The 23,331-nt window shown below is 37.7% G+C and overlaps 2 protein-coding genes across 2 annotated transcripts in view; both read right to left on the bottom strand.

Annotated features, from left to right (window-relative positions):
- LOC137956369 (protein SLOW WALKER 2) overlaps positions 1–9,055 on the bottom strand; it is a 43,009-nt gene extending 33,954 nt beyond the window's left edge. The window contains exons 1-3 of the mRNA XM_068803843.1: positions 8,256–9,055; positions 7,859–7,934; positions 2,393–2,512 (exon numbers count right to left, since the gene is read on the bottom strand). Of these exons, the coding sequence (XP_068659944.1) occupies positions 2,393–2,512; positions 7,859–7,934; positions 8,256–8,976 (917 nt within the window). The 5' untranslated portion in view covers positions 8,977–9,055. The remainder of the gene's footprint in view (positions 1–2,392; positions 2,513–7,858; positions 7,935–8,255) is intronic.
- A 1,604-nt stretch (positions 9,056–10,659) lies between these two features.
- Positions 10,660–17,393, bottom strand: LOC137956492 (sucrose synthase 1-like). Its single transcript, XM_068804017.1, has 17 exons — positions 17,294–17,393; positions 16,406–16,480; positions 16,050–16,190; positions 15,728–15,857; positions 15,487–15,638; positions 15,186–15,384; positions 14,947–15,065; positions 14,558–14,774; positions 14,361–14,456; positions 14,070–14,243; positions 13,468–13,584; positions 13,214–13,380; positions 12,711–12,935; positions 12,290–12,608; positions 11,953–12,197; positions 11,708–11,846; positions 10,660–10,994 (listed from the first exon to the last, which is right to left on the bottom strand). The coding sequence occupies exons 3-17, from the start codon at positions 16,145–16,147 to the stop codon at positions 10,962–10,964; spliced, it is 2,430 nt and encodes an 809-aa protein (XP_068660118.1). The 5' UTR covers positions 16,148–16,190; positions 16,406–16,480; positions 17,294–17,393; the 3' UTR covers positions 10,660–10,961.
- Between the last annotated feature and the right edge of the window lie 5,938 nt (positions 17,394–23,331).

Here is a 23,331-nt window from a genome sequence, read left to right as displayed (position 1 = left end):
TGACCAATTGACTTTATGTCCAGATATTAATTTGTAATAACTAAGACATACTTTTAAGAGCAATGATATAGTGCATGTTTCTTTCAATAGTACTATGAAATCACCATGTTACTAGGTATATTGTAGAGGAAAGTCCACTAATCCAACCATTATTTGAGTAGTGGAGAGCATCGATGGAATGGGTTTTGGGACTCGGTGGAAATTTTGGATAAGAAGTTGTATCTCTACTGCATCATATTCTGTCTTAGTAAATGGGAAGCCCTGCGGTTACTTCAAAGCTACAAGAGGAATCAGACAAGGTGCCCCACTGTCCCATTTCCTCTTCATTTTCATCGGGGAACATCTTGGTTTTATGGTCGAGTTTGCCAAAAGAACGGGTTGGCTTAATCCCGTCTCAAATGACCCAAGCCAAGATATTCGGTTATTGCAGTATGCTGATGATACTATTCTCTTCGAAGAAGATACCTTGAGTCAGATCTCCCACTTGAAAGTTTTGCTCAACCTTTTTGAGTTGTCTTCTAGATAGAAGGTAAGCTAGATAAATCATCTATCTTGGGTTTCAATATTGATCCTTCGGTTCTAAATTCAATGGCTAATTATTTGGGTTGTAAAGTTGCCTCCGCTCCGGGCACATATCTGGGACTTCCTCTTTCCCTCGTCTTACCTTCAAAATCTGTTTGGCACCCAATCATTGAGCGTCTTGAAGGTAGACTTGCCTCCTGGAGAGGGAAATTTTTGTTCAAAGCCGATAAACTCACTCTTATTAAGTCTTGCAGAAAACCTCTTCCAAAAAATATTTTAAGCAACAGAATTGTTTAGCAAGTTAGCTCCTGGATTCTTATGCGAAAAGAATTTAAAAATCTCGAAGGAGCAAACTTACGAGGAAATTGGCATCTTGTTGCGGCAATGTCTCACCATCCCCGCCCTCCGACTATGAAAACTTGGTCTCCTCCTCCGGTAGGACATTTCAAATTAAATTTCGATGGAAACGCTTTGGGCTGTCCTGACCCTATAGGATATGGAGGGGTTATCCATGACGATAAAGGAAACCTTCTCCTCTCCTTTTCCGGGCCAATTGGTAAATCGGACTCAACAGCAGCCAAGCTTTTTGGTTTTTTTAATGGACTAAATCTTTTTCATCAACGGATGGTAGGCCCTCTTCATGTTGAAGGCGATTCAAAAGTTGTCATCAATTGGTGCAAGAAGTCTTGCAAACCTCCTTGGTGGCACTGGGATCTTTTTGAGGATATATGTAACATAATTTCTCAATTACAATGTAGCTGGAATTATATTCCTAGATTTGCTAATCACTTAGCAGATAAGCAGGCTAAATTAGGTGTTTTCTTTCAACATCTTGTTGTGGAGGAAGGCTTTGTACAGTAGGTATGTATATTGTCTCTCAGTAATACCTTCACACCTTTTTTCTCAAAAAAAAAAAAAAAAAAAAAGTGGAGAGCATCGAGCACAACTAAAAAAAATTGACAAGTTAAACTTTGATAATTATGGCAACTGGAACATCTCAAAGAGGGGGTCATCAAATTAACTTTGATGGCTCTTCCCTTGGAAATCCTAGTCCTTCTGGCCTTGGAGGAGTTTTTAATAACCCAAATGTTGAGATTCTGGCTTCCAATCCTAGGCCTCTTGGAATCTAGGATTCCGCTTCAGCTGCAATTCAAGCTGTGAGACAAGGTTTCAAGATATTCAAAGAGAGATTTGCAGGCCGCAACCATGTTGAAGAAGATTCCAGAAATATCACTGGCTGGTGCTCCAACATGAAGGCTCATACATGGTCTTACGTCCATAGAGAAGCCAATGGACTTACTAATGCTTGTGCCAAACAACCCCCCCTCCAATACCTTATTGTTAGGAGCGCCCCTCCTTGATTGTATCTTTGTCACCTTCGGGCTTTAATGGGGAGTCCCATTTCTCAACAAAAAAAAGAAAGAAATAAAAGAAACATTGACAAGTTGCAAGGTTTGAAGTGATTACCTTGTCTAAAATCCCTTGTACTTTCGAAGAAGCCACAGATAGTGCGATTCAAAAAAGGTAGAAAGAAACAGACATAGCCCTTGACCCAATTGTGTCACCTAGAGCCAAATCCCAAATGGTGCAACAAATCCTCCCAAAAAGCCTATCATATTTTATCAATCAAAACTTGGAAACTTAGTATTACTATAAATAATCGATCTAAATTTGTCTACATGATCAACCATTTTACCTAAATGTCATCACCAACTCAAGGGGAGACTAAGCATGCCCATGACTAGTCACAGTCATCTGACTTTTTTTTAAAGATCACAGTCATCTGATATTACTCTGTTAAACTAAATAATTATAACATAATAACTGGCTAATAACAGAAAAAGAATAGAAAACAACCGTAAAGCAATACCTCAGCTTTAAGCATTCTTCCCAATACCAGAAAAGTAAGAGAGAGTAACCATCTTTTGATTCAGGAAGATGATTTAGAGGCCGCTGCAAGAGACTTTTCAGCTTACGATCTGGCAATAACCTGATAACAAGATCCTCACTTAGATATAGGCATATCAAAACAACTTCGTGTTGCGTACCAAAAAACAAAAGAATAGCATGTTGAAAGGACAAATATCAAACTCATGCAAGTACATGAGCTGCATCATTATGGAACCATTTAAAATTTGAATAGAGTATCTGATTATGAAGCCTAATGTTTATCTGCCTGCCCAGAATCAAAATAAAGCTAATGATGTGTATCATTAATTGGAAAACATATATCTTTCGAGACTTATTTGCTTTTTCAAGTTAAGTGGTTTCTGTTCCCCTCCGGATATCACCTCTATGGGCTTTTATTAGGGATGTACAAATATTCTGTGTAGTGGTACTTATTTGTTAATACTTTAGATTTACCTATTAGAGTTTTCTTCAGGCTATGAAAGAATTTCAATTGTTACAAATAGATAATATACAATTTTCTATTTTTTATTCTGTTTTCCTAAAACCTAACGAGGTATTAAAACCCAAGTATTTTGAGAGATGGAGTAAAGAAGAGGAGAAAGAGAAAAGGAAGAAGAAGAAGAAGAAAAATAGATGAAGAAGAAGAAGATGATAATGATGATGATGATGAGGAGGAGGAGGAGGAGGAAGAAGAAGAAAAGGGAAGAGAAGAATGCCTTTAACTGATTCATCACTCCCGTTTGAAGCCTAAATCAGTACCTGTCTGCTTGAAGCTTCTGCCTCATGCTACTAAAGAATTTGTTTTGCTTTGTGTCAAGCTTGCCACAGACTGAATCTGCCTCATAAGGTTCTGTTCAGATTCTTGACTCCAAATTTTTTACATTCGTTGATCTTATTCAAACTTTGATTATTCATCACACGAGAAAGCTTTTCAGTGGATACTCTCGTCTTCCTCACTAAGTGCTGGTCTTTCTCTCTTCGATAATCTTAATTATTATTTGTAGGTTTCTTTTCTGAAAATGGCTAATTAGTAAAAATAACTTAAGGCTGAAGAAGGGAATCGAATTCCGAACTTTACTTTCTTCTACTTTTAGTTGACAGTTATTGCCTAAGAATCAATTTTCCCAGGAGGGACCTTTTTATAACTTTAAACAGATAAGGGGCTGTTTACTATGTTTGAGAAAAGGGTCTCTTTTTTTCTAAATTTTCAGGTTTTAAAGATTGCATTTTGAAGTCTTACCAGATCCATACTATTTTCCAGATTGTTTTCCCAGAATCCACTTTCCCTAAATTGAATTTTCAGAAAACTGTTTCCCCTTCAGAAAATTCCTTCAATTTCTGAAACTTTCATAAAACCTGCAAAAACACCCAGATCTTTCCCACAAAATTCCAGAAAGGCTCATAAAATTTAAGAAATTTCTGGAAGTACCCAGAAAATTATCAAATGACTAAAATAATTTGCAAAACATCTCAAAAAAAAATCCCAAATTTTCTAGATTGTTCAAGTAAAGTTTCACAAAATTACAGAAAAATCCTAGGAAATTCCAAAAAATTACTCAAGCTTGATTCCTGTATCTGTAATGTAATTCATTTCCTTGTTTCACCATGGCTGACAAGATTGATCTGTCCTTGACTAAAATCAAGTTTGTGATGTCCCACGCATTACTCTGACCGGAAGAGAACTCATTTTTATCTAGGTGAAATCAAATTCTTATATTTTGCTTTGTAACTCATTAATCTGCTGGTTCTAAATATAAACCCACTCCTATTTTCTTGTTCAGACCACTTTGTTACTTTGTGTGAAAGAACTTAATTTCAGGAAAATATTGCCCTTTGTTTAGATTTGATTATATCAATCCTTTATTTTGTTGGAGAAAGATCCTTCTCCTCCTCCCCAAGCTCTCTGCCTTTGTCAAATGTTTCGCGAGTAATAGGCATCGGACAAAATTTTGGTCTAATTGGTGGCTGGATGATAAACCGTTGACGGTCTCCTTCAGCACCCTCTCTGGCCTCTCAAACTGCCCCACAGCCTCTGTTGCTAATGTTTGGCTGCAGTCCAGAAATTGGAATTTACAATTCCAGAGGGAGCTCACAGACACTGAGGCAATGGAAGCTTCAAATCTTCTGTCCAAACTTGCAAGCATGAAAATCAAAGCCACTATCCCAAATCAGCTCATTTGGACTCCCTGCCCAAAGGACTCCTCAGTCAGTTCAGCATACAATACTCTTCATGGTGGCACTACTCCTCACTCTAGCCACCCAGCAGCTTTGGTTTGGTTCCTCTATACTCTAATTTCTTCGTCTGGTGAGCTTGCCGAAACAAAATCCTCACGTCTGACAACTTACTCAGGCATGGAGCTTCAATTCCAGATCCCTCCTGCCCCTTATGCAGCACCTCTCCGGAATCAGTCAATCACGCGCTCCTTCACTGCCATTTCACTCAAAAAATTTGGGCCAATCTTTTGAATCGGATTGGCATCCAATACTTTGTCGCATGTGACCTCCCATCTATGATTCGCTCTCTCATTGGCTTTCGGCTTCCAAAGCTAGGCAGAATGTTTGTCTCCAAATGCATGGGTCATATCCCCTAGGCCCTGTGGAAGGAGAGAAACAAAAGAAAATTTAAACATAAGGCTTCCAGTGCTTCTGGGTTTGTTCAATCCATTGCAGGCCAGGTCTCTTCTTGGCTCCTTTTACATAAGGAATTCCTCCACTTACGCAACTCTGATCTTCGTGGAAACCGGCACCTTGTTGCGGCCATGCCTGGCCCACCTGCCCTCCCACTATGGAAGTTTGGAGTACCCCTCCTCTTGGGTGCTTCAAGTTGAATTTTGACAGCAGTGCCCTTGGTTGTCTGATCCCTGCAAGCATCAGTGGTGTCATCCACTCAGGCAATGGCAGCCTCCTACTTTCATTCACTGGCCCCCTTAGCATCTCGGATTCTACCTCAACAAAGCTTGTTGGCCTCTATCACGGCCTTATCATCTTCCGAGACCAGTTCTCGGGTCCCCTTATCATTGAGGGAAACTCCAAGGTGATCATTGATTGGTGTGCCAATTCCAAAACTCCACCATGGAGACATTGGGATGTCTTCTTGGATATATGTTCCATTACCTCCACCTGAATTGTACTTAAGCACATGTGCCCAGATCAGCCAATCACCTGCTGATTCTTATTCTCAAGCTAGACAGGGCACATCTCTCCAATCCCTTGATGTGTAGGGAGACCGCCCCCCCTCTTTTAGGTTGTATCTTCCATCTTGTTCTTTGATTTAATAAATTCACATTTTTCATCAAAAAATCAATCTTTTACTTTGGTATCCTTAAGTCAGTCTCCATAGGGAGAATATATAGGGTGATTCCTTCATGCTTGACAGACATTGAGCAGGATAAAACTGTTCACATACCGCTTGATTTAAATATTTGTTTACAACATAGTTATCAACATTTTCTATTTGATCATTTCAAAAAAAAAAAAATTCTATTTGAAATCATATATTATGCCTTTCTCGATTTCAAATTTTACTCCTTATGTCAGCATCTCTTTCTAACCCCACTTATTCCATATTTTTTTTCTGCTCTTTAGTGAGGGTTGTGAGAGTCTCTCTCTTTTGTCTTCATTTTATGTTTTCAACCCTATTTAATCTTTCAATCACTCACAAGCTCTACCTAGTTGGACTTCTTGAGATGGTGTGGTTACCCAGGGGAGAAGAAAGAAGTTAGATGTTAAAAGTAATTTAAAGCTTCATTATATGATTCACTCACCTTTTTTAAATCAAGCTAAAACTCAATTTTACATACTCCCTAGCTAGAGGGAAGTTAATATAGGGGTCGATGAAATATGGTCTAAGGATTTATTTGACAATAGCAAAGCTCAAGTAGCCGTACGCAACCAAGAATCTCCTGTGAAAAATTCTTTTGTGAATAGGTCCAGGACAAAGTTATCGCTGCTCAACACTGTTTTATCCCATAGTCAACTTGCAGATGTATTTACCAAGAGTTTAGCATCAATTTCGTACTCATTTGTCCATCACAAGTTAAGCATCTATGATTTATGCAGCAACTTGAGGGGAATTTTCTAGTATAACAGAGACAGAGAGTTCAAGTATAGTGAACATGGACGGTATAAGCATAACAAGGAAGACAAAGACTCTATGTAGGAGTTGTTACTTGTTACTACTTTGAATTCACCTATTGGAGTTTTTCTTTTTATATGACACCTATTGGAATTTTAATCAAACTCAGAAAGTATCGTAATTTTTCATTACAAATAGTCAGTTTCTCATGCCACTTCCCTCTTAGATTTACCATATTTTATAAAGTCATCCAGAAATCTAACAATAATACAAAATGCAAATGAGATACTTTAGCTATGATGGTGTAGCCCAACCCAGTACTATTCAAAGTTACTCTTGTCCTATTGAGTCATGCTAATTAATTTATTTGTATAGGTGGTTTGTAGTTGCTTTCTGTTTTGTTTTCTTTTAGCTAGCTTTTCCTGAAAAGCTAGTCACTTTTTTTTGTAATTTAGTATCTCCTTTTCTCTCAATGAATTTCTCATTGTTTTTGAAAAAAAATAAAAAACTAACTGTCACTTCACAAGAAAAGTTGCCAAAGGATTAACTTTTCTAAAAAATTGGAGACATATTAGAGGATAATTCACCAAGAGAATTAGAGCACCAAGAGAATTCACTCTTTTTCTTTCAAGCAAATATAAGAGAACATGTATAACACATATAAAGGTGTATTTTCAATTTCTTTAAATAAATTTAGATTAAATGAGGTAGCATGAAGTCATTATTGAACTTTAATATTAGGAAATAAAGCACACTCATTCTTTTCAATGCACATGCCAAATAGGCTCACACTAACATTAAAAGCACATTCATATAGGAAATACATCACTTAAGAATTAATATCTACTCCATCTTTCCCCATGTGATCATTTTCCCTCTGCACTAACCCTGCCACTATCATAATGCCTATCTTTCTTAAGGTACCAAGATGGAACATCAACAACAACAAAGCATGTTTTCTAAAACAGGTCAGAGCTTCAATCAAGTTGGAGCAATAGACATGTCTCAAGTACCAGATAGAAAGATCAATAAGGAGTTTCAGGTGAAACATTGAGGACCCAGAAGGGGGTAAGAGTTAGAGAGATCTTGTATCTGTTAGTTTACTAACAATATTTAGGGTTGTATCTATGGCCACCTGAACAGATAGATATCCCATCAGAGAACTATATCAAACAAATAAGGATAGAGACAATAATATAAAAATACATGGATCTGGGAATTATACTATCAGATGGATGTGAAAATAAACATTTCACTAGCCCTGCTGGATTACCCTGATACTGCAATTCAGAGCAATCGTGTACACCAAAATTATTTACTGAAAGCAAACAAGTAAGAAAAATGACTGACCTCAACATAAACAAATCCCGCAATGCTTCAAAACCAGTAAGAGCATGGCGCTTTCCCACCTTCGATGTCACCATTGCTACATCATAGACAGCAGTAGCCATATTAACGCTTACTCTGTATAGAAATATAAATGCCGCATTTGACAAAGGGGTAAAGCAACTACACGATCAACTAGAAAAAACGTGATGCACTTGGACCTATGCTATCATGTTTTAAAAATAAGAAGCTTCGCTAAATGGTCTCCAGTTTAGGAACAATAACCAGACTTAATGGATCCTGCACCAAACATGAACGCTTCCAAACTAATATCAGGTTTGGCAAAACAAAATGTGGACTTCATCGTGAAAAAATCTAAGAAGAATCAATCCATTATTGATGGAAACTACTATTTCCGTACCTAAAAGAGCATCTAGGGATTTCAAGTTGGCAATTGGATTATCCTCCACCGTGCAAGCAAAAGCGGCCACCTTATCAGCAGCAGTGCCTGACCGCTGAGCGGTTGCCAACATCCTCATATCGCCACTCTTACCCCTCGAAACCTCGTAATCCCGAGAATACTGCTCCATTAGCTTTTCCGCAAGCTTTTTCTTCTCTGAAACCAATCTCTTCACCTCTTCCAAATCCTTTGGTTCAATTCTCTTTCCTTCCCCACCCAGGACATTTATCTCCAATTCCAACGCGTCGGTGTACCACTGACCCGACAGAGCGCTAGCTTTCATCAGCGGAAGCTTTGGAAGATTCTTTACATCGTTATATTTTGGTTCAAATTTCTTGCCCCTATCGACAAACTGAGGAGCTGAACTCATCCTGGGACGACTGTTATCCTCTCTCTTCTGAAATTGTTCCTTCCGAAAATTGGCTTTATTCCCTTTGCTATCGGGAGAAGTTGAATGAAGATCATTTTGAGGTCTTGAAGGTTTTTGGGGTTTGAGAAAGCCAGTTTTCCTGAAATCAGAGTCGTTGAAACCCGAACCTCCCGAAGATGCAGAAGCGAGACCGATTGACGAAGCAAAAGAAGCGACATCTGATTTCAGAGCTTCTATATCTACAGGAACCTGTTGTTTTTTTGTTTTCGGCGCTATCATCGTTACCTTATTTGCGGCTAGTAGAGAGGACATGACCACGAATGCCCGGAGGTGATGAAGAGGGTTTCTCACCAGTAGGGTTTTAGAAGTAAATCAGCGCGCATTTTGTTCATTCAACGTGCCGAAGCGTGGAAGCCGTTAGAACGAGAAACTCGAATACAGCTTAAAGAACCGGGCGACCCGCGATAAAAGGCGTAGTTGAACCGGCCCTTCATATTTGAAATGCAACCCGAACCCGAACGATGGGCTTTCTGTTTAGAAGCTTGTAGAATGGACGAAAGCCAGTGACGTTAAATGACCTGTTATTATTTAATGTGAGATGCGGGTGAGAATCTCTCGAGTATATTTTTCCAGGAAGAGGTTGTAACATGAGAAGCAAATGAGAAGCCGCCCATGGGATATTCTGCTGCTCTATCCGTCTGATACTCTCTGATCTCATGAAAAAGAGACTCTTCGTGGATTTCCTGTAAAATGAATCAAAATCTCATGTAATGCGTTAAATCTGCAGATGAAAGAGGTGACAGAGGAGGTCAATTCGTTGAATAGTCATGGTTGGCTCGAGCATTTTGCTTATCTCTTCTTGTATTGTCCTCTTAACTGTCTTCTTCATCTTCTCAACGTCACCCTTTGAGTTAGAGTAACTCAAAACAAGGCATGCCATATTTGTTATTATTAATTTTTTCTTTTAAATAACCATTGTTATTATTTATGTTATATTATATTTTTATTTTTTATAATCTTTTTCTTTATTTTATATTCATATTTAGAACTTTTTTATTATGTAATACTTAGTATTTAATTACTTCCCAATTTGATTTTTTTATTATAAAGTATTATTAAAACTAATAATTTATTTTTATTTTTTTTCATTTTTTTTAAAATAGTTTTAACTTTGTTTAATGTTTGGGTCAAGTGGAGTTTCTAACCTCTAACCATGACTTCAAAACCAAGGTTTTTTCCACACCACTTCCTTTCCCTCAACTCGGTTATTGCCCTAACTTCTAATTTGACAAAAAAAATGCTAAAAAATAGACCTAAACCCACCCAGCTTCCCTTCCCTCGACTCCTCACCCCAAAAGCCACCCCCAACTAAAACTAGACCTCCAAACCCGACCCCAAAAAACCACAGTTAAAAAACGCAACCCTAACCTCTTAACCTTTCCCTTTTCCCCAACCTCATTTTTGCCCCATCCACTTGGGGGTAAATTTACAAAGACCCAACTTTGACCCCAATCTCTAACCATTAAACCCATTAAAAAAAGTCAGGTAAAAAAACTAACTTTGTCCCCACCCTGTTTCCCTAATAAACAAAAATAATAATCTTATTTTATACTTTATTGTTTGCATATTCAATTAAAAATAACAAATAATAAAAAATATTAAAAAGCATACTGAGTTTCGTTAAATGCCCTCAAGTAAAACTAAAAAATATGAATTTATCTCCCCATTTTCCAAATTTATCTCCTTTTATTTTTCCCTATTTTAAAGATTTTGCTAGATGTTATTATATTTTAAATAATGGTGAAAAGCTGGTGACACAGCTAAAGATTCTGTTTTTTATCTCGAGTTTCAATCTCTCAATGTTACCGCCAATTTTTCCTCACCTATAGTCCCCAATCTGTTTCTGATTTTGGTTTTCACTCTCTCAAAGTTATCATCGATTTTCACTCGACTATCTTCCTGTAATAGAGATTTCGGTCCCACGAGGCGATGCACGTGATTAAAAAGATTAAAAAGAACGCACAAAATTTAAGCCAGTCACAAGAACGGACAAAGCAAAGAGCTCTTTGCAAACTTCTAGTAAAGAGAGTCGCCTAAGGCTCCCCTTTAACGACATAAAACAACTTCCCCGCCATTACTAGTATCAAACTCTTCTCCGGTGACACTGATGCCAGTTATTTTAGATGAGAATACCAACAAAAACAGACAGGAAATAAAAAGCACAAGCCAATCTCAGTACCAACTCCATCCAGCCCTCCCCATCAATGTGAGAGGAACACAAGCCCGGTGCACTCTTTTTAATCATCAGAAGCTAGAGGAACAGAGTTTGCCTGCAAAAAAAAAAAAAAAAACAAACAAAAAGAACATGCATTAGTTAACTGCCAATGCGGTGTGACATGAGACAACAATTGTAGCTGGAGATCTTCATCATTTGATAGAAGAATAATTTCCTATTCGAAATCATGAAAACCAGATAACTATGCATATTTAACAGACAGAAAAGAAGAAGAAAAAAAAAAGGAACAAATAATCATGCTGAAAACAAAGACATTCTTTAAACCAAAAGGCTTATCTAAGCGGAGACGATGAAGGTCTGGTGAAAGTGAGCTGACAGGTTCATTACCACTGGAAACCTGTCAGGTTAACTTCACAGCATCTATGAATAACTATACTTCCAGTACTGATTCGTGTAATATATAGCAGGTCACTTTCATTTCTCAGTCGAAGACAGATTCTGCTGATGCATTCAGTTATTTTACAAAGGTATGATGTTTCCTCTTTTATAACTAAGTGATGATTCTGAGTACAGTGACTGACTGCAGTTTTTCTCTCAGATAGCAAATTTTTCAATTCAAGAAGAACTCTGAGTTCAGAGATTGAACTAAGAAGTTAACTGGCATAAGTGCAGTTTCAATTGTTTAGATTATACAGCATGTGTATGGTTTATATTATTTTTAGATTAGCAGAAATCCTAGAAATAAATAGTTTACGTCTTTTCCTAAATGAGGGTACTGTTAGAATTTTCAAATAGCTTAGAGCTTACCAGTTTGCGGTACTTGAGGGTGTAAAACATCTCCAGGTAACGCCGAGTCTCACGCCTGTCAAGTTTTGATACATATTTCCAAAACCCATAAACTGCCGATAAAGTGAGCAACCTTTCAGAATATATTTGCCATGTAAACCTGCAGCATAGATTGGACAGTGAGTGAAATTTTACTCTCAAATGCAAAATGAAGAAAAATAAATACTTTTACAGAAAATGAGAATAACAAATATACAAGCACTCACTTTTCCTGAATACGCTTCAAACCACCTTCAGAGATTTTAGACCAATAAGATGGATCTTTCTTGCACTTTTCAAAGAAATCTACAATGAGCTCAGCTGCTTTATCACCTTTGTAGGGATCAACATGGAAACCTGAAACCCCATCTACTATAATCTCAGCCGGTCCACCATGAACAGTAGCAAATGTAGGAAGGCCACATGTCATGGACTCAACGACAGTAAGTCCAAAAGCTTCATAAAAGGCAGGCTGGTACAAAAGACAAACATTTCATGGATTTTTAGTAAGATGTACTATGACTTAGGTAACCAAAATCCAAGTAGCAATAGAACACCAATTACCTGTATAAAAGCTCCTTTTGTGTCTGCTATATAACGGTAGAGCTCACCATTTCGGACCCTGTTCATTTGGGCAGATATCCATCGGAATTGCCCGTTCAATTTGTATGTATCAATCAACCACTTCATTTGCTTCATCTCATCCTGTTCTTCACGATCCTTAGATTCCTTGCCATGGTCACCGGCCACAACAACAAGATTAACAAATTCTCTCAGACGTTCATTCTTTCCATACCACTCAACAAGGCCAGTGATGTTTTTCACACGGTCAAGTCTTGCCATGGAAAAGATGATTGGTTTTGTCCTATCACTCAACATACAACTGCAGCAACACAAAAAATCATTATACTCATTATTTCATTACCTTGACAGATAGTTCTATCAGCAACATTTCTCTGAATGAGAAGATTTCAGAGGTCCTCACATGTGTTCTGTGTTCTGCACTGGGCTATAAAGTAGCTCCTCGATTTCTGGATGGAGTGAGGTGAGTCTCCTTTGCTCCTCTGAGTACGGGAAATAAATAGCCATATCTGCTCCTGGTGAGACAATGTTGAACTTGGGATCAAAGACATCAATACCATGGACCACTCGATAAAGTCCAGGTAGTGTGAAAGCTGTGTGACTCTCGTATTGTCCAACAGTATCCTTGCTGAAATCATACACAAATCAGAACAAAGAAAATTTGAACTGAATAATATGAAAGAAGAGTACAAAGCATAACCATATCATACACCTTGGTGGTGCACTAAAAATCTAAAACTACAGAAATTACTATGAAGTTCAGTGGGTCAACGTTCTTCTGACATAGAAGAAAGCACAAAAATTGATATTACATAAATTGATATCAGGGAAAGGTGTAAGAGCCTTTTTTTTTCTGGCAAATACCTCAAAAAGTCATTCTAACAAGTAAGGCTGAAAAAGGTGTACCTGCCAGCAATCTCTTGATAGGTACTGGTAATAATAAAATCAGTATGGTTCATGGCAATCAAATCCGCTGTAAATTGGCAAGAGAAATGGTATTTGTCTTCAAAGTTTCTCCAATATATATCTGAATCTGGATATTTTGTTTTCTCGAGGGCATGAGCAATGGTGCACTGAGAAAAAAAGAAAATCAGGGTTGTGAACAAACCTGTGGAATATTTAATTTTCTGACATAGTGGAAAGTATCATGTAATACCAACCTGTGTAACTCCTAAACGGTGTGCAAGCAATGATGCGACAAGGTTTCCATCACTGTAGTTTCCAATGATTAGGTCTGGGGTGGCCTGCAACTCTCCAGCAATTTCATGTGCAACATCCTGATAAACTCAAAAAATTAGGTTCAAACCTCTGAATTCTATTATTACAAACAACAATTAAATAGAACTTCGGAAGTGTTGCTTTATGGAGCAACTAAAAAAAACAAGCTATAATACTGAAGCAATTTGTGTCATGTCACTAGTCAAGGAAGAATTTCTCAATTTTCCTGAACTTTTGAGCTGCAACATAAACTTTAGAGGCAAAACAAAATACCTCTTGTTAAGACCTATTTGAAATACAGTCACACCAAACCATAGATATGAATTTAGATGACACATGTAGTGGCTAACTGGACCAATATCTAAAAATACACAGAGTAACATAGGAAACAAAGCAGTACAAGTTTCTGAGTGCATCCTAATAGGGGGCTTCATTGTCAGTTTTATACGCAATGATCTATTCTCTAGAGAACTGAGAATCCTCATGTAAAACCTTAGATTTAGAAAGGTTAGAAAATGATGTAACATCTGAAGTTAAAGTTTACCTCTGTAAATGTCTCCAAGTAAGGCCATACATCAAATCTTGAGATCCATTTCCGGAGAATGCCTTTCTCTGTTCTGAAAGGAACACGGAGAATGCTAGAATGATCCGTCCCAAGTACCTTCTCAAGACGCTGGTTGCAAGTCGTTCCTACTGCATCAGGGAGCAGTCTAGTCACCTGCATTCAACATTAAGAAAGGTTAGTTAAAATACATTTCAACCAAAACAGATGTTTCCAACAGATCATCTTATGATGAGACCACAATAAACAGCAGAAGATTCAACTGACACTTACAATAAGAATACGAGGTATGATGTCAAGGCCCTGCTGTTTTATTCTGAGAAGCATCTCATTCTCCAAAGCACGAACTTGGTCTAAGATATAAACAACCTGCATTAGACAGCAAGTGACAATGAGGTAAAACAGTAGAAAGCTATCGCTTGAATTAATACAGATGGTGTAGGTCAACATTGAAATGTTATGAAACACACCTGTCCCCCTGTGTCAGGCAGCCCTAAAACATTAGCTTGAGCAAAGTACCCATGGGGAGAAAGTATTACAACATTAAACACCATAGGGATCCTTCCAAGAAACTTTTCCAAGGTGCATGGTTCAGGTGCTTCAAGGAGTTCCAAAAGTAGATGAACCATCTCCAGTATCCGTCCAGCAGTGTCACCCCAGCCTTTTTCAAGGCCCATCTCTTGAAATCTGGATACCACAAAAAGCAAAATGAAAAACTTTAAATCGTCAAAACCAGCTTTAATTTTTTAATAAGCTTGAACCAGGATCTGAATTAGTCAGTTCATCCAAATAATCAAAAGAATTCCAGTGTCCACATATATTCAGGCTGGCAAACGCAAACATGCACAAGAAAAATTACTTGTGATCAAACTCTGAATAAGGTGTATCAAGTGGGAGATTTGACAGGTATTCCTCAGCTTTCCTCATAACAGATTGAAGAGAATTAAGACTCTGGATTCTGTCATTCAGCATCATTGTCTGCACAGAATATTTCATTAGCAAACGACTTCTTTATACCTCTTACTCTAAGCTGACATTATATACTAATAACACTTGACAAAGTGAAATATAAGACGCAAAGGCATGAATAGAGTTCACCTTCCCCTTGTAGTTATGAGCTCGAAGAAAATCCAGTAAGGGGTACATGCTTTCTTTGTCATGAAACATCTTCGAAGAAAGGTGTCGATTGAGGAATTGAACTCCATTTCCAATGGATTTTGATAAAGTTTGACGAGGAAAAGAAGCATTGAAGGGCTCAAAATCCAACTCAAGCACCATATTACCGTTGAAGCTGAAACTGAGAAGCACAGCAGCAAAATAAGCACAACATAGAAAAGGAAAAAGTTAAGGTAAATTCTAGCAAACAATTGGCTTGTCCATGTAATGTAGAATTTCATACCCATCTTCCACTAGTTCTTCTTTGAATTGCAAGTATTCAGCGATACTTAATTCCTCCACAAGTAGTTCATTCAAGTTAACACGGACATACTCCCAGACCCCTGGCCTTGGACGAACAGCAAGAGCAACCCATGGTGGTACAACTATTGCTTCCTGCATCAAATCAGAAAATTGAAAACATTGAAAAGAAAAAAAAAAATAGGAGCTAGATTTTTTTTTTAAAAAAGTTTCATTTATCACACCTGTGTGGCTCTCAGGACATCCTGAAATTGTCCATCTTTTAGTTTTTTCATGTCCCCTTCAGCTGCTAGAGCTTCGAGTTCTGCCAACAACTGGTGTGGCTGTAAGATTCCTTTTCCTTGATTTACATACCTGCGAAGAAGAATGACTCCATCAATAAGCAGAAACAAGAATTTTTTACTCGTACAGCATTCTAGTGGTGTAGGTCTTCCAACTTGAGATTTCAATCTAACCATGTTTTCTCACACAAATCCATAGGTAATACAGAAATAAGAATAAGACAAGATGTGACATGAAAACCCAAGAAATTAGAAGGATAAAAACCTTGATAGGATGCTAAACAGTTCATTCCTATGAGCTGAGAGAGTGTCACCAAGACGGTCTCGAAGGCTATGGACACGTAACAACCTGCGTTCAGCCATGGATTCGCCTCCTCTCTGCCTGAAACCTCAAAGCCTCCTCGGACTGAAAGCAAAAGAAATAAGTAAAGAAACAGATTTACGAATTTGGCGATGCCTAAGTTCCAAAGTCCCAAAATTAAAGGCGGCAGCGATAATGAACAGGGAGTCAGATCAGACGTTCAAAACCATCTAGAAGAGGAAACCTTACGAGAATGACACGCATCTAATTGTGGAAAAGGGAAAACCAGCCGGACAGAAAGATAAAAGTTGAAGACTCACCGAGCTTTTCCGGCTGGGGAATTGACGATTTACCAACGTCTGATTGAAAAAAGTCCTTCCTCGAACAAGTGAAACCTGTTAACACGAATTCCTCCGTCAAGAACAGAAAATGTTTTACCGACGGTCGAAAGAAAACATTCAACCATCTTTATCATGCACTCCGGAGCTGGTGAGGTGAGAGAATGAAGCTCTACGTCATAAAAAAGAACAGAAGTTTGGATTGTTAACTTAAAAATAAATAAATAAGTTTATACGAATGTTGAATTGTTAGTTTGATCACTAGAGCGCTTGGTTGCCAGAAAATGGTATGGTCAAGACAGACAACTCAGACTCAACAAAAGTGAAAAATCGTGGAAGACTAACAGGTGAAACTGAAGAAGGAAAACAGAGAACATAATTTGAAAAAAAAGAAAAGAAAAAACTTCGGAAATTTCACTCTACGCAAGGAGAAGACTTCATTAAAGAGAATCATGAACGATAAATAGCTAAAGCATGCGTAGTTTTATTGAAATGTTTCAACAAACAATTTAATTCCTTGCCTGAACTGAAACCAAACAAACTCACAAAAACAGAGAGTCTTACGGCAAGAGAATGTTTCTCATGCAACGGAAGCAGAACAAAGATTGTGCGTGTTCTCGTCTTCCGATCTACTAATTAGCTCACCATAACAAAAAAATTGAAAGCATCAATTTCGAAAGCAAGTGCAGGCCACTTTCTCGAATGCAAACCAGTAAAGTACAAAATATATTGACGGTAGAACCAGGCACTTCCACAGAAAACACATATCGACGAACACACCTTTCACCGAAAACGTGAACTAAAGTGCCACAAGCTCACCAACCAAAACAAACGAAACTAAAATGCCTGAAGCCAACAGCTTCAATTTACCTTCAAACAAGAACAAAAACAACCGAACGAAACAAAACGATCAAGGGAACGCAAGCACACACTGAATATGGCAGAAGCGAAATCAGAAGGGGTTTAAATAGGTAAATGATCTTAGCTGTTGTTTGATCGGAGTAGGAGGAACCATCTCTTTCCGCGCACCTTTCCGCGCGCTCTGTTTCTCTCGTCCAAAACCACTGACCTCCGTAAGCGGATTTACTGTTGCAGACCCACGGAAACATTTTTTATTACAAGGATCATTGTCTTTTCCCCATCTGTACCTTTCTTCCCTTTTTACGATTCCGAGTTCGATCGTTGAAATCGTTTTCTCCGCGTCAGCGATCACACCGGAAAATTTTTAAAAGGTTCCGAGGCCTGATTTTCTTTTTGGCAGCGGGCGTAGTTTAATTTTCGTATATGTCGCAGCCGAGGTAGTCCTTTCGTGGGGCAGAAAACCCGAGTGGCTTTAATTGTGGGCGTCTCATTGGGTGAAACTCTGTCGAATTAACCGAGAAACTCGCATTCTTTGCCCTCTTAAACAATGGTTTAGATTAAAAATAAGATTTAAGTATGTGATTAGGGGGAGACCAAGCCGTCATCCAATCACACGGCACCATTCCAGTGCAAGACACTGCACTTAACACTACACTTATAAACAAAATCACTTCTTAATTACATTATCAATTATTTCTTGCTTTATTAACAGATCAAAATATTCTTAATTCGGGGTTGGTTGGTGGAGAGGAACACTCGAACTTGTGGTCCCGTTTTGAATAATATATAATAAATCTATGCTATATTAATAAAATAATATCAGAAGAGTGTGAGATGATGGAAACTTAAATTACAAGGCTTTTCATTGATGCCTTGATTGCATTATCAGACCCACCATAGGTTATCCATCAATTTGAAAGCTCATAATACTCCAACTCTATTATATATATAGTTTTACTTATAATAAATTACGTATAAATTCCATTCGAATAAAATAAATAAAAAATAACACTTCATATATGCGTGAGTGGCAGGTAGTGTGAATATTTAATAGTAATCTTTGTGTCGTTTTGGTAAGTAGTCATGAGGGCTACCCAATTAAAATGATGGATCTCAAACCCTGATCACAGTGCGCATGTAGGTGGGATCGATGAGCGGCTAAATTCTCATCAGCTTGCCGCAAGTCTTTCACGGGCCCACAGCACTCCTTTAAATTGGAAGATTACCGGTCATTTTTAGAAGTTCAAATTTCACATCACACACTAATTAACGACCCCACCGCACCTCACTGCTTTGCATGTGCTCGGTTCGCCCTATCCCGTCACCCTCCAAGATATTTTTCCACGTCAAATGTCAGGTAATAATGGAACACACCCGTTTAATGACTTTCTTAATAAAAATAATTATCTGACGACTCGGGATAACTCGTGACTCGTAACAAGTAAATGCAAACCGCAGATGTACTTGTCATCTGTGTGCGTCACCATTGACCGACGGAATGAATCCACGGAATTCTCGACCTTATCCAATATGAATTATACATTCATTTCGGATCCGACCTGGCCTGTCGAGAGAAGATCCGACGGGACCCACAAAAGTCCGTTTCGTTTCTGACATTCCTGTGGATACCCGTTCAGCGGGGACCAGATCAGCATTTGACACGTGATTGGCGGGAGTAGAACGTAGAAACCGAAGAAATTAGAAATCCACTCGGGAAATACGGCTCTCAGGTTCTTTCCGCGTCCCAATCCCTTGGCAAGTGGCGCTGTGTCTGCCGACCATGCGAGTGCGAGTGCGAGTGCGAGTGCGAGGCGTCATGAGTTCTGGTGACGTACCGTTTCTGTCTCGCGTAGGTATCTCCTGCGTCGCCTAGGGTTCCCAACAACTCTCGAACTTGGAACGTCTGTTTTGGGATCTCGAGTTATTTAGCGTCTAGATGAAGTTATTGGGAGGGTTGGTCGAGGGAAGTATTGTGGGCCCAGAGAGTTGGTTTCAGGTGAAATGTTATCCACCGGAGAATTGTAATAATTTTGGTCAGATAAATCATACAGGGCTTTTGGCCTATTTCTGCTAGTGTTAGGGCAACGACCGGAGGGTTACCTAACCAGCACCATTTTCAGAAGGGTTTGGTGTGGGTCATTTTGTCTGGGCTACTCGAAATGTTTCGGATTCTCTAGGGGGAATATTATCGATTGTTTTATATAGGGATGAGGTATGCTGACAACAATTATTTGGTTTCAATCTTACGAAACCTTTGGAAAAGAAAAGAAAAATAATTTAATTATTATTATTCTTTAAAATAGTTATTAAAAAATAAATTTAATTAATATTTTATTTTTAAAAATAATAATAATAATCAAAATTTTATTTTTTTTCTTTTCTAAGGTTCAAAAGCATCGCCAATGGCCCATGAGAACAATTATTTGCTAAAAATAGCACAATAATTTCCTTATTTTCATTCACCCTTGAAGAGGTTCCTTCCAAGCAACCGGTGAGTCCATCCCTGGTTTCTTGTTTCATGAGATGGCCACTAGCCGGTGCCGGAGATTGTTGCAGGCTCTTGCAGCCTGCGACCATCGGAAGAAATCTCAAGAGTCTTGGACCCTTAATACTCCAACCATGACATCTTTTGGTCTAAAAGACCGCGAACGCTTACGACGAAGAATAAGAATCAATCTAATTCTGCTTTTTAAGTTCCAACGGAAGCAAGCTTCCGAAGAAATTTGGTCAATAAAAATGGCTATCTTAGTAGCCTAAATCTATTCTTGCTTCTGATCGCTAAACAAAAACTGAGTTATTCTCCAGCTGTGTCTTTTTAAACGAGAAAAGTTGGTCAATGCAATTGAAAGCTACAACTCAGTCGCTCCTCTCCTCGTGTCCACTATTTCGTTAGTCTGGATGCTGGAATAGCCTTCAAACTCCTCTATAGTCTATACCCATTTTCCATTTTTTCCCGTCTCTTCCAATTCCGGTGGAAATACTATTCCCCTATTTTTTGCTACTCCACTCCCTTTGCTCTCTTATTTTTCTTTCGATCGATAAGGAAAGGAAATGGTGGCAAAGAGTCTAAGATACGGATCCTCCCTTTGTTTCACTTGTTTCTACAATACTCCCTACTTTATAGCAAAATATGAGCATCTTCTTGAAAAAATCTTTAAGCCCCGATTGAATCGGATAAAAAAAATCAAGCCAGCTCTCTTTTTGTCTGCCAATGAGGAATGGTTTCTACGCTTTACTCATCCACCAGCAAAATCAAAAGGGAGAGTTCCTACTGAAAGAGAGAGAAGGGATAGTAGCCAATAGCCGGTTCAGGTTGGTTTGCATGACTTATTGGTTGAACGTTACTGAACACTGGCTAGTTTAGTCTAGCCTTCCCCAGGTTTTTTAAATATCAAAGTGGGGGAAGAGATTGGATCCATTGTAAGTCTCACTTCAACTCTATGTTATAAGAGGTGTTTGAAATTAGTCTATTTTTAAGGGTATGTTTGGAACTTCTATAAAATAAAAGAAAATAAGAATTTAACTATTAATATTTTTAAAAATAGTTAGTAAAAATGAGATAATGAATAAATTCTTCTTTTCACTAACTATTTTTTTGGAATAATAATGGTCAATTTTTTTTTTATTTTTTTTTCTTTTCTTTTCCATGGGGTTCCAAACAAACCCTAAGGGAGGATAAGAACAGTGAGAATGGGAAGTTGATGTTATCGTCAATTTTTTTAGCAAATTTAACCAAGATAGATAATGATAATAATTAGCCTCTTTCGGGTTTTATGAATATCAGTTGTAATTACACCCTAGCCCCCCGAATAGTTAATTTTTTTAAAAAACTTAAACTCATTAAAACTTGTTTTGTCTGACTTATTTAGGCTTTAAAACCTTGTAAACTTGGACGGGGTAACCAATTTTATCTTGAATAAAAACTCATTTCTAGACAAGTCCGTTTCCATCATAGATGAATCCGTTGTGACTTCCTTTCCAGCTTGAGACTGGCAGGTAGAAGAAGTCCCTGATTCCGATTTCGACGAAATCGTTAAGGTTTCCTTTACAACTCTAGATTGGTAGGTAGAAATCTTTGATTTCCTATATCAACAAGCATGTCTATTATTTTCACATAGGACAAGATAGTTAGGTCATTGGCACTATAAAGTAAATTTGCTCTATAATTGAATAATACTTTGTATCAGCCAAAATTAAGGGGGGAAAGACAAAAAATACTCAAATCCACAATATAATCCACTTGACCCAATCTACGATATTTATAGATAAATAAAAATATTTATTCACCTAACTCGATCACATGATATGCAATAATGTGATGAGACTCTCCTCCCACCCCATGGACACCAATGTCCTCCTTTTTTAACTCAAATATTAAAATAAAAATATATATATTAACACGTTATCCTAAAAAAATTATATATTACATTATGCAAATTATATATGTGATAAACTATTTATATATACTAAACACATACTATTTATTATATAAGTTTTTTTTAATAATTCATAATATAGTAATTTTATAATTTATTGTCTATAAATTTAATGATTAACCTTGATAAAGATCTATATTTGTGTTAAATGACTCATACTTATCTTGTATTGGATAGGGATGACAATAGAAGTAGTTGCACGAAGAATCTACCCCCATTTGTCACACAAAGGATGGCAATGTTAGATAGTAACCTCAAAATAGATCATACAAAGGGAAATATAGTTATTTTTTTACTGCACACTATTACAAATTGATTCGAGCTTGTGTCAATTTAACAAAAGTTAAGGGTATAACCTGTCAAACTCCTAGCCAATACAAGTCAACAGACTAATCTGTTAAGTGCGGAAAGCCAAGTACCTAACCCAAGTGGACTAGAACCACCTAGCTTTGACATCCATTGTTCCCGTTCTCTACTGCTGCACTTTGGGATTTGAACGCGGAACATGGTGCCCAACTCTGATACCATGATAGCGGCTAGCCAATACACCCAAAAAACCGATCTGTTAGGTGCGAAAAGCTACCGCCTACAAGAGTAGACGGAACCACTCTGACATAACCCTAATAATGTCCTTGCAGATGGTTCAAACTTGGTTTTGTTATAAGGTTGTAAACAAAGAAAGTATCTACATCCAAGAACATGAATATCGTTGTAAGTAGGAAAGGCATTTAGAAGCAAAAAATAATGAACTTTACCTTGTAAGAGAGTTGTAGGAAGTCGATTTATCAAATATATTGTAGTTTAAAAAAATTTCATCCCAAAAACTAGTTGAAACATTAATTTCATATAATAATGTTAATCCTGTTTCAACCATGGAGATTAGACTTTTTAGTATCAATCTAATCACTTGGAAAAAGATGAATAAAATTCATTTAAAAATAATTTACTTGTATATAATTCTCATTATATGAAATCCAAACAGTTAAGTATATGTAATTTGACATCTTATGAGATGAATGTGAGACTTTTTGCAATTAAATGGTTCTTTTATTGCCTCTTCCCTTGTAAAATTCGAATGATTAATGCCTAAAATGAAAGCCATTAAAAAATGTGAACGGCTTTACCTTTTAATGCCATGATTGCTTTCCTTTTATCACCGAATTGTAAGCTTACGGTGTGGCATTTAAATAAAAAGATTAGAATTCTAACGGCGTAACAGTTGTTGAGCGAGAATCCGATACGAATGAAACGGAAAATTTTTAAAACCCGAGTCTCTACAGGAAAAATCTTGAACCATCTATGAAGATCGACAAAAGGAAAAGATTAAAATAACAAACTCATTTAGTTACCGCGCAAATGGGTTTTTATACTAAATGAAAGTACTTATTTACCCCCACTTGGTCGAAGAAAAGGTTAGGTGCAGACCCAGAATGGCAGGGGTGGGTTTGTCAGTCGACAGTAACGAATCACTGGTTCAACCGCTCACCTCATGAGCGCGAACAAAACGGAAAAGGAGACGACCCATTAAACTAGCCGTTACGCTTCACTGAACAGCTTTCTTCAATTTTCAGGGATTGTGAATTCGAAAACACTCGCTGACTGCAAGCTCCT

This window comes from Aristolochia californica, unplaced genomic scaffold, assembly GCF_029961685.1.
Source record: "Aristolochia californica isolate CCGP_79_NKW_82.1479 unplaced genomic scaffold, dmAriCali1.0.hap1 SCAF_2, whole genome shotgun sequence".
NCBI classification, from domain to species: Eukaryota; Viridiplantae; Streptophyta; class Magnoliopsida; order Piperales; family Aristolochiaceae; genus Aristolochia; species Aristolochia californica.
This window is presented reverse-complemented; position numbering and strand designations above follow the sequence as displayed.